The sequence below is a fragment of the Cotesia glomerata genome, linkage group LG1 (genome assembly GCF_020080835.1).
Source record: "Cotesia glomerata isolate CgM1 linkage group LG1, MPM_Cglom_v2.3, whole genome shotgun sequence".
Lineage (NCBI taxonomy): Eukaryota > Metazoa > Arthropoda > Insecta > Hymenoptera > Braconidae > Cotesia > Cotesia glomerata.
In genome coordinates, this window is record NC_058158.1 from 1,042,003 (window position 1) to 1,057,650 (window position 15,648).

The following is a 15,648-nucleotide window of genomic DNA, read 5'->3' on the forward strand; positions in this document are numbered from 1 at the left end:
CGCCGCAAGCTCGTTAGAAAAATCCTCCGCAAAATCTTTGTCTTAAAAAAAATCTCTGCAAACTAATAGAAAGATTTGTTTATATTTAATAAGCTTCATAAACTTGTTAATAAATGATTTTTTAATATCATGGGATTTAATAAATATTTATTAACAGTTAATAAATTATTTATTAAATATGATCTATTGAATGTTAATAAATATTTGTTGACAGGTAACAAATATTTATTAACAGTTAATAAGTAATTTATTAAGTACAATTTATTAACTGTTAATAAATATTTATTAACTATTAATAAATACTTATTAACTATTAATAAATGCACTTTCCTCCCAAATGAATATTTATTGAACGTTAAAAAATATTTATTAAAATTTAATAAATTAAATAATTGTCTTCAAATAAATTAAATTATTAATAATTAATAAATCCTTCTATCAGTCTGGGACAAATTTTTTATTTATCGCTCTACAAAAAATAAAATAATCAGCAGAAACTTAAGGCGGGACCATCAATTCGGAAGTCAATGCCTCTGTCTAGCATCCGGTGGTTGTAATTGTAGTTTATCTCATCCAAAGCGCCGCGGTTCCGGAGATTGACGGTGCTCGGCTTGACGTGGATCGTTCGGAAGGAAGTTTTGTTGTCTATCTGGAGGTTTAGAATCTCCTGGAGGGTTCCCACGCTCCGGATGATTCCGTTGTACTGGAAATTTGTCAGCCGTTTGCATCGCTCCACCAAAGAAACTAGGAGGTCGTCGAGCTGCTCGCGGTTGTTTCTTAGTTGCAGCATTACCTCACCTGTCAAATGCAACCTCTGTTTAATTTTCCCAATTATTATTTAAGTTTAAATTTAAACATACACGGAAAAAAGAAAACTCGAAAAATTACAGTATATAATGCAACGTGGCGCTTATACCGCTGCGTGATGAAAACTAGAAAAATTACAGTTTCAGATTGTAATTATTACAGATTTTATAAGAATAACATTGTAGAATGTAATATTTACATTGACAGCTTTGAATATTAAATTAAAAAATTGAATTTAGAAATAGTATATTTTTGCCCTCCGGGCGGAAAGTGGCAACTTTCGTCCCGCTGCGCTAAACTAAGTTGCCGCTTTCCGCCTTCGTCGGACAAAAAATTAGTATACACTCCTCGGGAAGTAAATAAGAAATGTCTCAGATCACATGTAATTGTTGGCCGAGGCGAAGCCGAGGTTGACAAACATGTGATCTGAGGCTTTCTTATTTACTGGCCAAGGTGTGTATACTATTTTTCTGCTCGACGTAGCCGGAATGTGGCAACTTTGTTTAGAGCAGCGGCCGGAAAGTTGCCACTTTCCGGCCGGAGGGCAGAAAAATGTTAATTCTTGCTCTCCTAGCCGAAAGTACGCTCTTCCTGGCAGCAATTTACTCCAGGAAGAGCAACTTTTATGGCCTGCTCTAACGCATGCGCGCTACGCATATTTTCTGGCTCGGCAGCACAGAATCTCGCTTTCTTTCGCATTTTCGTGGCGCGACCGGCCTATACAGCAAGTTTCAACTGTATATATATAACAGTCACAACATCGTCTGTATGTAACATGTCAGCGCATAAACTAACCAAAAAATGTCAAAAAAATAAAAATAATTTTTAACTAGATCATTGTTAATGAACTATTTAATAATAATACTGCACAAATAATTTATATAAAAAGTTTAAAAAATAAAACATAATAGTTTTGTGAATTTTATTTGCTTTTTTTTTTTATATTTTGATAGTTAGTAAAGCAATGTTTATAAAACGATCCATGTACTCTACAAACTTGTAATAATTTAATTTCAATCTTTCTTAGCCGTCGAATTCTAATTAAAAACTAATTTTTAATCAACTTAAAAAAATAAATTCTGTAATGAGAATGAGTTTAAATATTTGTGACAAATTCTGTGCATGATATCACTCTTAATCAGAGCATTTGTTAGTAAAGTTTAAAATAACATTTTTTTTCAATTTATTAACTTTTATTTTTTTTTTTTTATACCCGCCCCGACCAGCAAAGCCTCGGCTTCGCCTCGGTTTTGCAAAAGTCGGGCGGCGCCCCCCTCACGCCCGGCAAAACCCCTTCCGCGGGGTTGCGTACTTTCGGCTGAAGTGCAAGAAAAATAGTATACAACCCATGACCAGAATGTTGGATACCCTGACGTATGTGAACGCCAGGAAATCCAACTTTCTGGCCTTGGGTTGTAATATACTATTTCAAACTGTACACAGTAAAAAATTTTTCGTCATTGTGTAAAGTGTTAAAGATTTTTGTGTTGAATATTACACTCTAGTGTGTAGAATTCAACATTCTAGTATGTTAAATGCTACACACTAGAGTGTAATATTCAACACACAAATTTTAACACTCTACACAATGACGAAAAATTTTTTACTATTTAATTTTTCTAGTTTTGATTACGATGGGACCGATTTTACATTTTATACTGTAATTTTTTGAGTTTTCCTTTTTCCGTGTAAAGTTCGTCTACTTGTTATTATAAAGTTATTATTATTATTATTATTATTGTTTTATTTTAGTCAGTACTTAGGCTCTTGGAGTAATAACTTATGAGAAGTCCGATAGTGGTTCGAAAGTTCCTCGAGCGGCTTTGATCCCAGACATGACCTCCGTACATGTGGAAACGCGATAGAGGCACGCTTGGAACCAGCAGATAAGATATGTCTTCATAATGCGATATGTTTACTGCAATTGTTTTATTCAAATTTACTTTTTCGCTTTTGTATTTTCAATTTATTTTTACAGCGAATTTTACGGAAAAATCTTTTAGATTTTATTGACTTGATAGATTTTTAGTTTATTTTTAGAGCTTACATTTTATCAGTTGGAAAAATTTGAAGACTAGATAAAATAATAATGGAAATTTTTTTTTTTTAAATTGATCATATTTTTAAATAAAATAATATTTTTTTAATAGACGCAAGAATTTGCCAAATTGTTTTATTGAATTGAAAGGATTTTTTTTTTTTTTTATTTAACAGTATGTAAAGCAAAAGAATAATTGAATAATTAACTTTTTGTTGAAATTTAGTTAAAAATCAACTAACATGTAACCAATTAGTAAAATATAACAATTTTTTGTTTTATTTTTAATTTTAAAGTCCTTTTTTGTGCAAAAAAAATTGATACTGCAAATTTGATTCATTAGAAAATTATTTTAATTATTTTTTATAGTTAGTTATAATTTGATAGCAATAATTAGAAATTTTCAATTACTATTTGATTGACGAAAAATTGGAAATTGAAAAGTATTATTGAAGAAATTGCGGCGTTGTTTTAAAATAAATTTATAAAGTAAATTATAGCAATAATAATAAAAAAAATAAAAATAATAATTTTATCAAAAAATTTTAGATAAATTTTTTGCTTTAAAAATTAAAAAAAAAATTAATTTTTTTTGTATTAAAAAGTTTTACAAAAATTTCTTGAATTTTTTGCTTTAAAAATTGTTTAAAAAATTAATTTTTTTTGTATAAAAAAATTTTAGATAATTTTTTTTGAAATTTTTGCTTTAAAAATTGTTTAAAAAATTAATTTTTTTTCTATTAAAAAATTTTAGATAAATTTTTTGAAATTGTTTAAAAAATTTATTTTTTTTTTTTTATTATAAATTCTAGATAAATTTTTTGAATTTTTTGCTTTAAAAATTGTTTAAAAAATGAATTTTTTTATTAAATTTAACTTGGCGATTATAAAGGGATTATTTTGCAATTATTTTGGATATAATTTCTTTGAAAACTTTAAAAATTATTATTAAATAAAAAATACTTGAAAAAAATTGTAATTGATAAGATATTTTAAAAAAAGTTAAATTTAATCAAGCAAACAATTGTACCCGCGACAAAGCAATAAACTTTTTCTCGAACAATAATCCATCACCATCAGATAAGACGGCTGGTACGGTATTTACTCACCTATTGTGTAAGAAACAGTTAGTTGAGGACAAACAGCAACAAGATTGTGCCAGGCGGCGTCTTGAATAGTATGCTGACGCGCATCAGAATCGCGAACAGAGATATGCAGCTCTCTGAGAACTTTGGGAGCAGCGAGGGCGAGCGAATTCAGAGCCAGATCAGACAACGCCGGATAGTCCAATTTGAATGTCGTCAGTGTGTGGAGTCTCTCTAGGTACTGGAGATATCTGTAATTGTAATTAAAATTTAGCCTTCCCCGCCCTCGCCCTGAAAGGGGCCGTGCTGATTAAAATAATTAAATTGTCGTTGATTAAATGAGCTTGATTACTATTGACCTAGAGTTACTGTGCGGTGCTTGCCAATCTTTGAAGGCTCCCCTTATGTCTAGGTACTCCAGAGAATTTCCGCAGGACCACGAGACTGCTCGGAACAGACGGAGAACATCGCTGACTCCAAGGTTGGCGTTTAACAGACTCAAGGAGGTCAAATTTCGCTGACATCTACAAATTTTATTGAATTTTTTCAATAATAAAATTTTTTTTTCAGTTTTCATTCAAAATTGATGATTTTATTTTTGTATTTATTTTATGGAATTAGAAAGCTTGAAATTTATTTTTGATTAATTTTTTTGAATTATAAAATTTAAAAAAAAGGATTTTAATTCTAATTTTTATTAAAAATTTTTTTTTTAATTCTTAAATTATTTTTATCAATTCCGAGACTTGAAACGATATTAAAATTTTTTAACCGCTTTTTAAAGACTCAAAAATTCATTTTATGGAATTAGAAAATTTGAAATTTATTTTTGATTAATTTTCTTCAATTGTAAAATTAAAAAAAAAGGGATTTTAATTCTAATTCTTGTTAAAAATTATTTAAAAAATTTTTTTGTTTGTAATTTTTTTTTAAATTCTTAAAAAATTATTTTTATCAATTCCGAAACTTGAAAATATTTAAAAATTTTTTAAGCGCTTTTTAAAGACTCAAAAATTAATTTTATGGAATTAGAAAGTTTGAAATTTATTTTTGATTAATTTTTTTTTAATTGTAAAATTTAAAAATTCTTAAAAAATTATTATCAATTCTAAAACTTAAAACTATTTTTAAATTTTTTAAGCGCTTTTTAGAGACTCAAAAATTCATTTTATGGAATTAGAAAGTTTGAAATTAATTTTTGATCAATTTTTTTCAATTGAAAAATTAAAAAAAAGGGATTTTCATTTTCAATCTTATTAAAAATTATTGTTAAAATTTTTTTTGTAATTTTTTTTTTAAATTCTTAAGAAATTATTTTTATCAATTCTAAGACTTGAAACAATTTTGAAATTTTTTAAGCGCTTTTTAAAAAAACTCCAAAATTTTTTAATCAAAAAAATGTTTAACTTAAAATTAAACAAAGTTTTGAAATAAAAAATTTAAAAATCATTTTTATAATTTTAAATATAGTATCAAAAATTAAAAAATTTATTTTTACTTTATTAATTAAGAATAAAAATTGTATTTTTTGAATTTTTTTATAAATTAAAGAGATTTTTTATTGAATTAAATCCTTAATTAAAAAATGAAAAAAAATTTTTTATAAATTATTTAAAGATTAAATAGGAAAAAAATACCTCAAAAAATGGGCAACAGCATACAAAAGTTTGCTCCGGTGGTTCCAGTTGCTACCAAAGAACCAATCAGTAAGTACAAATTGCTTCAATTGAACGGCTTTGTTTTTAATAACAGCAATAAATTCAACCCCTTCTTTAGCGCGAATATTCCAAGTAGCCCGAGTTTCAGAGGGTAAAATGTACGGCCGGGACCAAGCGAGCTCCAATTTTCTGATATACTGTCCATACTGGCCCTGTCAAAATTACCCACAAATAAAATGACTTAGAAAATAGTCACCTTGAAAATGGATAATTTATAATTACTGCCAGCTGCTTGGTGGGCGATGAGTCGCTTCTCAAGTCTCTGTCGATGAAGATAGTGATTGATCGCCAAAGAACTGGGGCAGCGAGGGCTCGGCGCCATGATCGACAAGTCCGGTCGACGCTGAACCGATCGCGGCACTCCAAATGATCAAAAATTAACGTCAGTATCAGCTCCGGCAGCTGGTCCCACATCTCGTGTCTGTCATCATCTCTTCACCAGACTTCTTTATTTTTAATCCAGCTGTCATCTACTCACTTGTCTCTCTGATTCTCGACTTTTATTTGTTTCTCATTTTAGTTTTTATTTTTTTATATAAAAATTATATATTTATTATTATAATAAATTAAAATTTTCTTCTTATAAAAAAAAAATAAAAGTTTGGATTTAAAATATTTATTATAAAAATTATAAAGAATTTTTCTTTAATAAAAAAACATAATTTTGTTTTATTGAATAATGAATTTTGTTAAATTGCACTGTACTTTCTTAAATATTGAAGTTCTTAAAGATATAAGCTCATTCTAATGATACACTCATCAAGAGCTTTCATTTGAGTACCCACATCCATTTTTGATATATTTTTTATATATACATATATATAATATATATTTTAAAAATATAAGCTCATCCCGATGATATACTCATCAAGAGCTTTCATTTGAGTACCCACATGCAATTTTGATATATTTTTCATATATTATTCATATATATATGATATATATTTTTCATATATACATATAAATATATATTTTAAAGATATAAGCTCATCTCGATGGTATAGTCATCAAGAGCTTTCATTTGAGTACCCACATGCATTTTTGATATATTTTTCATATATACATATTGTAACGGGGTGGTTAGCCCTGTCCAATTGGTCACCCCTTTCCTCTTTGAAAAGGGCGCCACTGGGATTTTATACTCGGTGTCCCAGAAACCGGGGAGCATGAGAGGGAAAGATCGGGTCGTGAGAAGTTGAGAAAGGCTGAAAAATTAATACTGAGAAACAATTATTAACAATTAACAATTCAATTATTTATTTAATATAAACAATTTAATTTTAACAAAATTCCTTAATAATATTACCCTTAAAATTAACTTATCAATTACTTAATTGTGAGGACCTCTCACCTACGCAGGCACTTGCCAAAACTTACAACTAAATATCCTTAAATTCTTTCAACTATAGATCATTACGCATCTAGATTCCTAAATTCTAAATTTAATCATAGACCATTACGCATCTAGATTCCTAATTTCTAAATTTAATCATAGACCATTACGCATCTAGATTCTTAATTTCTTAAACCCTCGTCCAACTGACGGAATAACAAACAACATATTTTACCCAATAAAAACTTCTTAATTATTCAATTATCTGAACTAATTTCACATAAACAACCTCGTCTACCTGACGGAATACCATATAATCTTACTAAATTCCATATAAAATCATCCACCGGACGTTAACTTCATTTCTCAAATTTTCTTAAATAAAATTTTAACCAATTTTCCTTAAATAGATTTAATCTCCAGATTAACTAAATTTACCAAATTCACCAAATTTTCTTATCGAATTTATCTAATAAATTATCCTTAAATTCAATCAATTATTTAATAATTGATTTAGCACTTTTCTAACTTAAACAATTCAATTACATTTATCCACCGGCCTAAATTTAATTTTCCAAAACTTTACAATACTATCATAATCTACTAAATTTTACGCCAACACTTGTTTACTGCAAATAAATTTTACTACATTACATAATCGCTAAATTTCTGTACTAGTTCACTTACTAAATTTTCTACTAATATTTTCAATTAATAAATTCTACTGAACTCATTACAGGATTTACTAATTTTAATCTTCCTAAACAAAATTCTAAACATCAACTATTCGAATCCTAAGCGTCTCAATACAACTCTTAACTACATACATTCTAGAATGACCTTCACTGACTTAATTACGCATTTTCATTTCTTATTCAAATTTACTTTTCTTTATATCTCGAAAATTCTTAACTAAAATTAATTTATCATAGCCAACAGGCCTATAATAAATTACTTATAAATTCTCTACAGTAAATTCACAAATAAACTATTAATCTCATTCTTTTAAAATAAATATCCAATAACAAAAACTAGCTAAATGACCTTGGCGCATGAATTTCTAAAGTACAAAACTTGCTAATATAAAAATGACCGCTCGAGAAATTAATTTTAATTATTTCAGCCTCTTAATTAAATTAATAATCAATTTTGGCCTAAATTAATCGAAAATACCTGGAGACTCAATTATTGTTTTATCCAACGACGACTGATACTCCGGTCCAACTTGGCTGGCTCCGCCGCTTGGCGTCTTGTCGTCTCAAACCACTATGTTAGCTTCCGGTCAGGGCTTGTCTAATTCCAAATACCGTAATAAACTCCTCAGTAGTTGCTTTCTATCGTCGGCGTTCAAAACTGCACTCTCTTGACTTATCTAATCTCAACAAGGTCACTGATTCACAAAAGGCAAAAGGCCACTGGCTTCCAGAAGGGAAAAAGCCTCGATGTTTTTCGTGCTCGCTCTTTTATAACCCTCAGCTCAGGCTCTCGAACTTTCCTATTGTTACGCCCCGCTTCATTTTCCGGGAACAGTAGTGGGGAATCTTGATTAGCACGCCCGGTGACAAGTCGAAACTCTTGTCAAAAATCGAAAAGTAAGGGAAAACCCTTACCTACCGTGCGTCAATTATCGGGGTCGATAATGACCCCGGGAAGTTCGATTTTCCCTGTTACAATATATATATATATAAAATATATGAAAAATTGATGTGGGTACTCAAATGAAAGGTCTCGATGAGTATAATGAAAGGGTGAGCTTATATCTTTAAAAATGTCAATAGTTCACAAGATACAAGGTCAGTTCTTAATTATTGACATTTTTTAAGATATAAGCTCATCCCGATGTTACACTCATTAAGAGCTTTCATTTGAGTACCCATATGCATTTTTCATATATACATATATATATAATATATATAAATATATGAAAAATTGATGTGGGTACTCAAATGAAAGGTCTCGATTAGTGTAATGACAGGGTGAGCTTATATCTTTAAAAATGTCAATATTTCACAAGATACAAGGTCATTTCTTAATTATGTATCTAGAGATAGAGACAATCAAATCAAATCCAAATCAAGACCTTTACAATGACACTAAATTTTCCTAAAAAAACCAATTTTATCATATGACTATTCTAGAAAAAAAAATTTTTCTTATTTTCTTAGTATAGATATAAATTAAATAAAAATTGAGCATTAAAAATTAAAAATAAATTTATTAAAGAAAATATAATGAATAAATTATTATAAAAATTGATAAAGGTGCAGTTGATAAATAAATAAATTTTTGGACGTATACAATTATTTATTTCCATAAGTGAAGGGGAAGGACATAAACAGCTTTGCTTAATTTAAAACTTAATACTTATAAATAATGATTTGTTACGTTTTGTTTTATCGAGTGCGTGATAATACGTTTAGTTTGTTGATGGGTGTACACTCTTGTATAATATGTTTCTTTTTCAATTAACTGTAATTATAATTAATAATTATAATATATCATCATTATTATTATTATTATTATTATTATTATTATTATACCGCGACTAGACTCGTCCCGTTTAATACAATAATTTATTTACAGAACGTATTAATAATATAATAATATCAGATTCTATGTTACAAAAAAAACTCCGAAGATCCATGAGGTGAATGGTAATGTCACTCATATTCAATCGACGACTAGCAAATTTTAAATTCTTTCTCCTCCTTAAACATATTTGGACTCCAGAAGCCGGGAGTTGATGAGAGATCAGGAGGGGAGCTGGTGTGAATATTCTTCTCATATCACGTCAACGATTGGTTACACAAATATCAAATAAAATAAACTCTTCTACTTCTTGATGGGCTTCGACGGAAACTTTTCGATCTTGGGGGCGACTTTTGTTGACTTTTCCAGGTCGGCCTTAGTAGTTGAAGCCGTAGCCGTCGCCGTCGAGTTAAGAGTGTTTGACATGTAAGTGGCCTGAGTAGGAGCGCTACGTTTCTAAGTAAGGAAATAAACAAAGTTTATTTAAACAAAAAGTACAAATTTTTGGAATTTTTTATTTATTTAATTAGTAAGGCAGTATTCTAATTTAATACAAGAATTTATTAACTGTTAATTTATTATGCAATAACAATGATTTTTTAATATAAATAAATTTATTGAAATTTTTAATAAATATTTTATGAGAAGAAATACTGAATTTATTAAAAATTAATAAAATTATTATTTAAAGCGCAATGTAGAAATGTAAGTAGTAAGTTTAATTTATTGATGTATTAATATATCAATGAAGCATTAAATTTAATTTTTTATTGGAAAAATAATACATTAACTGATTGAATTAAATTTTTCAATTAAAAATTAATATGTTAATTTATTAAATTAAATTTTGAATAAAAAATTACTAGAAACTTTGCAGTCACTGTGTGACTTCCGTGACTTGTGAACTATAAATGAATAAAATTCTACTTATTAAACGTCATTATTTTTAGTCTTTTATTTATTTATAGTTCACAAGTCACGGCAGTCACATAGTGACTGTAAGGTTGCTAGTAAGTGTTAAAATAAAATCTGAACAAAAACAGTTTCACTGTAAAAAAATCGCGCCAAATCCACGTTCATAAGACTATTAAGAAAAAAAAATTTGTTTTTTTCTTTACAAAAAGATATAAAATTAAAAAATTAAAAAATCCAAGTAACCAATATGATTGTTTATGATTTTCGGAAATTAAAAAAAATTTTGTTGTAAATTTAAAAATTAAAAAAAAATTTTGTAACGTATTTAGTGTGCGCGGTTGCAAAATATTTTACTTTTAATGAAATTCGTAAAATCTATTTACTAGGACTTTCAAAAAATTGAAATACACAATGACGCACACCATTTTTTTTTAATTTTTAAATTTACAACAAAATTTTTTTTAATTTCCGAAAATCATAAACAATTATATTGGTTACTTGGATTTTTTAATTTTTTTATTTTATATCTTTTTGTAAAGAAAAAAACAAATTTTTTTTCTTAATAGTCTTATGAACGTGGATTTGGCGCGATTTTTTTACAGTGAAACTGTTTTTGTTCAGATTTTAGTATTTTTTGTAATTATAATAAAAATTTACAATTGGTACCAACTTAAATCTCGCGTTGGCTGCATTTTTTATAACAAACTATCCTCTTGAAGCTACAGTTTATGTAAATATAATTCCAGCGCACCCTGGCGGGTGTAGATGCAAGCTGTGAAATATCTTTTTTAACTGTAGTTTCCCATCTAATGAAGGATTACTATGCATTCTCGCACGGAGGCTAGATATATCTAGCCTCCGTGCATTCTCGAATTATTTAGGCTGTGCACTGATAAAAGGATTTGTTTATAGTTAAAAATATTTGTTAATATTTAACAAATCATTTATTAGAGACCACTTTTTAGTCCTTAACAAATATTTCTTAGTATTTAAAAAGATTTATTAATATTTAATAAATGAATATCAGATTTATTAAATACAAACAAATCATTTTAAATACTAAGAAATATTTGTTTGATACTAAAAAATGGTCTCTAATAAATGATTTATTAACTATTAACAAATATTTTTTTAATACAAATAAATCCTTCTATCAGTGTGGCAGATCACTTTGCCCATCGAAAAAAAGTCAGGATCGAAATTTTTGCGTTGCTATAGTTTGTGCTGATTAAATTTAGTAATTTCAAGTAGATTAATTGTTATAAGTGAATATAATTAATTAATGACAGTAAAATAAAGAATGAATTACTGTTATAATATATACAATTTAGGAAAAAAAAGTACCGTAGAATTAAATAAAATTTTGCAACCTCAAAATACCGTTCTGCTTACAGTAAACACAGTCGGTAGTCTGGCGCTCCGTTTACAACGGATTTGAACGGAACTTGGCGCCAGATTCTACCGAATCTGTGGATTGATACTTTTTTTTAGGTATATTTCTTTAGAAATCTATCTATTGTAGCCGGTCTCATGTCGTAATTTTAAGAAAATTTTGTCATAATATGTTTTATTTTATCGAGTAATGTCGAAAAATGGCATTGGCTCAAAAGTTTATGAATGTATATATATATGTGTGATATAACGCGCCATGTCAGCAGGATTGCGCCCACAGTTTTCAACCGATCTTTATGAAATTTTGTGAGCTCATTCTGTGGATCAATACCAAGATCAAGTTCGAAGATGATCAAAATCGGCCAGTTAGTTTACGAGTTGTGGGTGTTTGAAAATTTTTTTTTTTGCTCGACGGGCAGAAAGCGTCAACTTTCGGCCCGCTGCGCTAAACGAAAGTGTCACTTTCTGCCTTCGTCGAGCAAAAAAATAGTATACACTCCACGGGAAGTAAATAAGAAAGCCTCAGATCACATGTTTGTCAACCTCGGCTTCGCCTCGGCCGACAATTACATGTGATCTGAGACATTTCTTACTTTACTTCCCTAGGTGTGTAATATACTATTCCTTATCAAAAAATTTTGAATTTCGGATATTTTGTGAAAATAATTTTTCAGATGTAAAAGATAGATAAAATCTATCAAATTTATCTCAAGGAAGTTCGAGCGAATTTAATGTAAAAAATAATTTCCAACTTTGAGCTTTGAAATTAAATATACGTATAAATAAATACGTCATTTATCTAATCCCAAAATTTAAAAAAGATTCACCGTTTAGTTACTTAAATATTAAATTTTAAAAATCACATATTTTATCTCCTTATACAAGGGCTCTTATCGCGGACAAACTTTTGTCGAGACTTTAATTATTTTTTTCAATATTAACCTCCCAACTTTAACGGATAAAAAACTATACACAAGAAACTTGGATTATTGCAAAATATAAAAACAATTTAATAATAATACATTACCGATATAATTTTTGAAATATTTAAAGTCAAATTTTATGTTTGTAACTGGTTTATCGTCAGCCATTTATTCGAATAAAGATTTGACAACATCGCGTCAACAGCTGAGAAAAAAGAAAAGGATAGATATATAGTTAAAGATAGAAATATAGGCAAGTAATAAATACCAAAGTCATTTTATTACTTTACTTTATTAAATAAGTAAAAATTATTAATTATTAAATTGTTTAAATTATTTTAAATTAAAATAAAGAATTTTGACGGATATTGGAAAAACTAAAATTAAAAAAAAATTTTAACACTATTTTGACTCATTAGTTACGCTCAAACTTCCTTAAACTTCATTTAATTACCTTCAATTTAAACTATCATTTGCTAGTTTTGATGATTTTTTCAAATAATTCCGTGATTTTTAAAATTTTCAAAAATTTTTAAATAAACGTATTTCGGCTCTTTTTCTTCGAATAATTTTTAAGCCGTAAAAGAGAGCTTAAATCTATCAAATTTATTTAAAAATTTACATAATTATCTTCAATTTGATATATTATTCGTCGCCTTTTGATACTTTTTTCAATTTATTTCGTAGTTGGGAAAATTAAAAAAAAAAAATCATTTTTAGCTTTATCGTCAAATAACATTTATATATTACAATTCCTTTTTTCTAAATAGTATTTTTGTCAATATTCAAACAAGAAATCTACTTATCCATTTCGGGTGTGGCCGAATGGCGCTTTTTTTAAATTTATTTTTTTGAATTGTTTTATTAAAAAATTTAATTATTTAAGATATTTTGTCCGGGATATTTTGTTGGAGGATCGAGAATCATCCAACCATTTTTCTAGTTAATTTAATATCAGATCGTTAATTAAATAAAATACACCGGAATAAATTATCTTGACGGTAAAGAAGAAGATAAGAGCTCAAGTTTTCGCGTATAAACGATACTTTGATGGTTCGCTGAATAACTGAGATGTCCGAGGCAGATCGGAACTTCGGAGGAACAACAAAAAAGCATAAAAGTTTGTAACAAAACAAAAAACTCAAAGAAAAAAGAAAAAAATATTATTGTAATTTAAGGGACGGCGCTCGCTTGTCCAAATAACGAAAAACTTGGTGAGTTTGAAACTACCAACGCAATTAGGTAGACCCGCAATTCCGAAGCAACGGGTGGTCGATCATCCTCTTTTATTATTATTTTTTTAATCCTCGTTTTGGTGCTTCCAGTCCGGCGTAATTGCCAAAAAAATAAACGATGAGCATGTGAAGAATCAGGATAACTTCTGCAGCTCGGTTAACCTCGAGCGTGAAAATACCTCCAGTTTCGGGGTGAAAAAGCTCTGATGTAAGATACGCGCTGGAATGTTGATGAAAAAAAAAAAAAAAATAAAAAAGAAGCAGATAAATAAAATAGAGAACAAGAAAATTTATTAAAGAAAGTTGTCGAGTTACGCTCGGATTGGCAAAGTTCCGTCCAGGCGGCCTTTCCTCGCACTTGTCCAAGTTACTGCTTCAATGAGTCTTCCAGAGTTTGCCACTTTTCACTTGGTACTTACCTGTACTGAGAAATTTTATCACTGATCGATAACTGGAAGTTTGGGGATCAGTTTCTATTCGCTGTACAGGCTCGGAAATTTTCTATTGCTTTAGTGATTTAATGGAAAAAATTTATATAACTTTGGGCTTTGAAACTTTTGTTTGATATTGTATACTGGTGCGAGGATTTTTTAATTTTTAATAAACTTTTTTAATTATTTTTAATATGTATTTTTAGTCGTGATGAGGATAAATTAAATTTAATTAAAATTTTAAATTTAATAAATTAACATATTAATTTTTAATTGAAAAATTTAATTTAATCAGTTAATCTATTATTTTTTCATTTGAAAAATTCAAATTTAATTAATGTTCAATTGAAATATTAATCGATATTATTAAGAGAATAAAAAAATTTTGTTTCCAAGATAGTCATATGATAAAATCGATTTTTTTTAGTGAAATTTAGTGTCATTGCAAAGATTTTGACTTGAATTTGTGCCGTTTCATTTAGGCTCTATTCGAAAATTCTCTATCTCTAGATACATAATTAAGAAATGACCTTGTATCTTGTGAACTATTGACATTTTCAAAGATATAAGCTCATCTCGATGTTACACTCGTCAAGACCTTTCATTTAAGTACCCACATCAATTTTTCATATATTTTATATATTTATATATATTATATATATGTATATATGAAAAATATATCAAAATGCATGTGGGTACTCAAATGAAAGCTCTTGATGAGTGTAACATCGGGATGAGCTTATATCTTAAAAATATCAATAATTAAGAATTGACTTTGCTATCTTGTCAACTAATGATATTTTTGAAGATATAAGCTCATCCCGACATTACACTCATCAAGACCTTTCATTTGAGTACCCACATCAATTTTTCATATATATATATATATATATATATATATATATATGAAAATGAATGTGGGTACTCAAATGAAAGCTCTTGATGAGTGTAACATCGGGATGAGCTTATATCCTTAAAAATGTCAATAGTTAAAAAAGTACAGTAAAATTTAACAAACGTCATTATTTAATAAATATATAAATATATAAAATATATGAAAAATTGATGTGGGTACTCAAATGAAAGGTCTTAATGAGTGTAAAGTCGGGGTGAGCTTATATCTTTAAAAATGTCAATAGTTCACAAGATACAAGGGCATTTCTTAATTATGTGTCTAGAGATAGAGTATTTTCGAGTGCAGTGTAAATACTTATTATCATAAATTGACTATTAGTGAGAATG

The 15,648-nt window shown here is 28.2% G+C and overlaps 2 protein-coding genes across 4 annotated transcripts in view; both read right to left on the reverse strand.

Annotated features, from left to right (window-relative positions):
* Window positions 1-438: 438 nt before the first annotated feature.
* LOC123275408 (F-box only protein 39-like) lies at window positions 439-6,194 on the reverse strand. Of its 2 annotated transcripts, XM_044743510.1 has the most exons (6): window positions 5,871-6,194; window positions 5,568-5,800; window positions 4,290-4,454; window positions 3,955-4,181; window positions 2,567-2,725; window positions 439-798 (listed from the first exon to the last, which is right to left on the reverse strand). In XM_044743510.1, the coding sequence occupies exons 1-6, from the start codon at window positions 6,060-6,062 to the stop codon at window positions 488-490; spliced, it is 1,287 nt and encodes a 428-aa protein (XP_044599445.1). In that variant the 5' UTR covers window positions 6,063-6,194; the 3' UTR covers window positions 439-487. The 2 variants fall into 2 exon arrangements, with proteins under 2 accessions (XP_044599445.1, XP_044599446.1); XM_044743511.1 differs by lacking the exon at window positions 2,567-2,725.
* Window positions 6,195-9,264: 3,070 nt separating this feature from the next.
* Window positions 9,265-15,648, reverse strand: part of LOC123275406 — an 80,798-nt gene continuing 74,414 nt past the window's right edge. For both annotated transcript variants that reach the window (XM_044743508.1, XM_044743507.1), the window contains one exon: window positions 9,265-9,966. In XM_044743508.1, coding sequence (XP_044599443.1) covers window positions 9,814-9,966 — 153 coding nt within the window. In that variant the 3' untranslated portion in view covers window positions 9,265-9,813. The remainder of the gene's footprint in view (window positions 9,967-15,648) is intronic.

Bases quoted from the DNA above. Each gene is read 5' to 3' on its own strand.
- LOC123275408 (XM_044743510.1), bottom strand. From the start codon at position 6,062: ATGTGGGACCAGCTGCCGGAGCTGATACTGACGTTAATTTTTGATCAT. The intron at 5,801-5,870 runs GTAATTATAAAT...TAATTTTGACAG, and splicing joins CGCCCACCAAGCAGCTGGCA to GGCCAGTATGGACAGTATAT. The intron at 4,182-4,289 runs GTCAATAGTAAT...TTACAATTACAG, and splicing joins GCACCGCACAGTAACTCTAG to ATATCTCCAGTACCTAGAGA.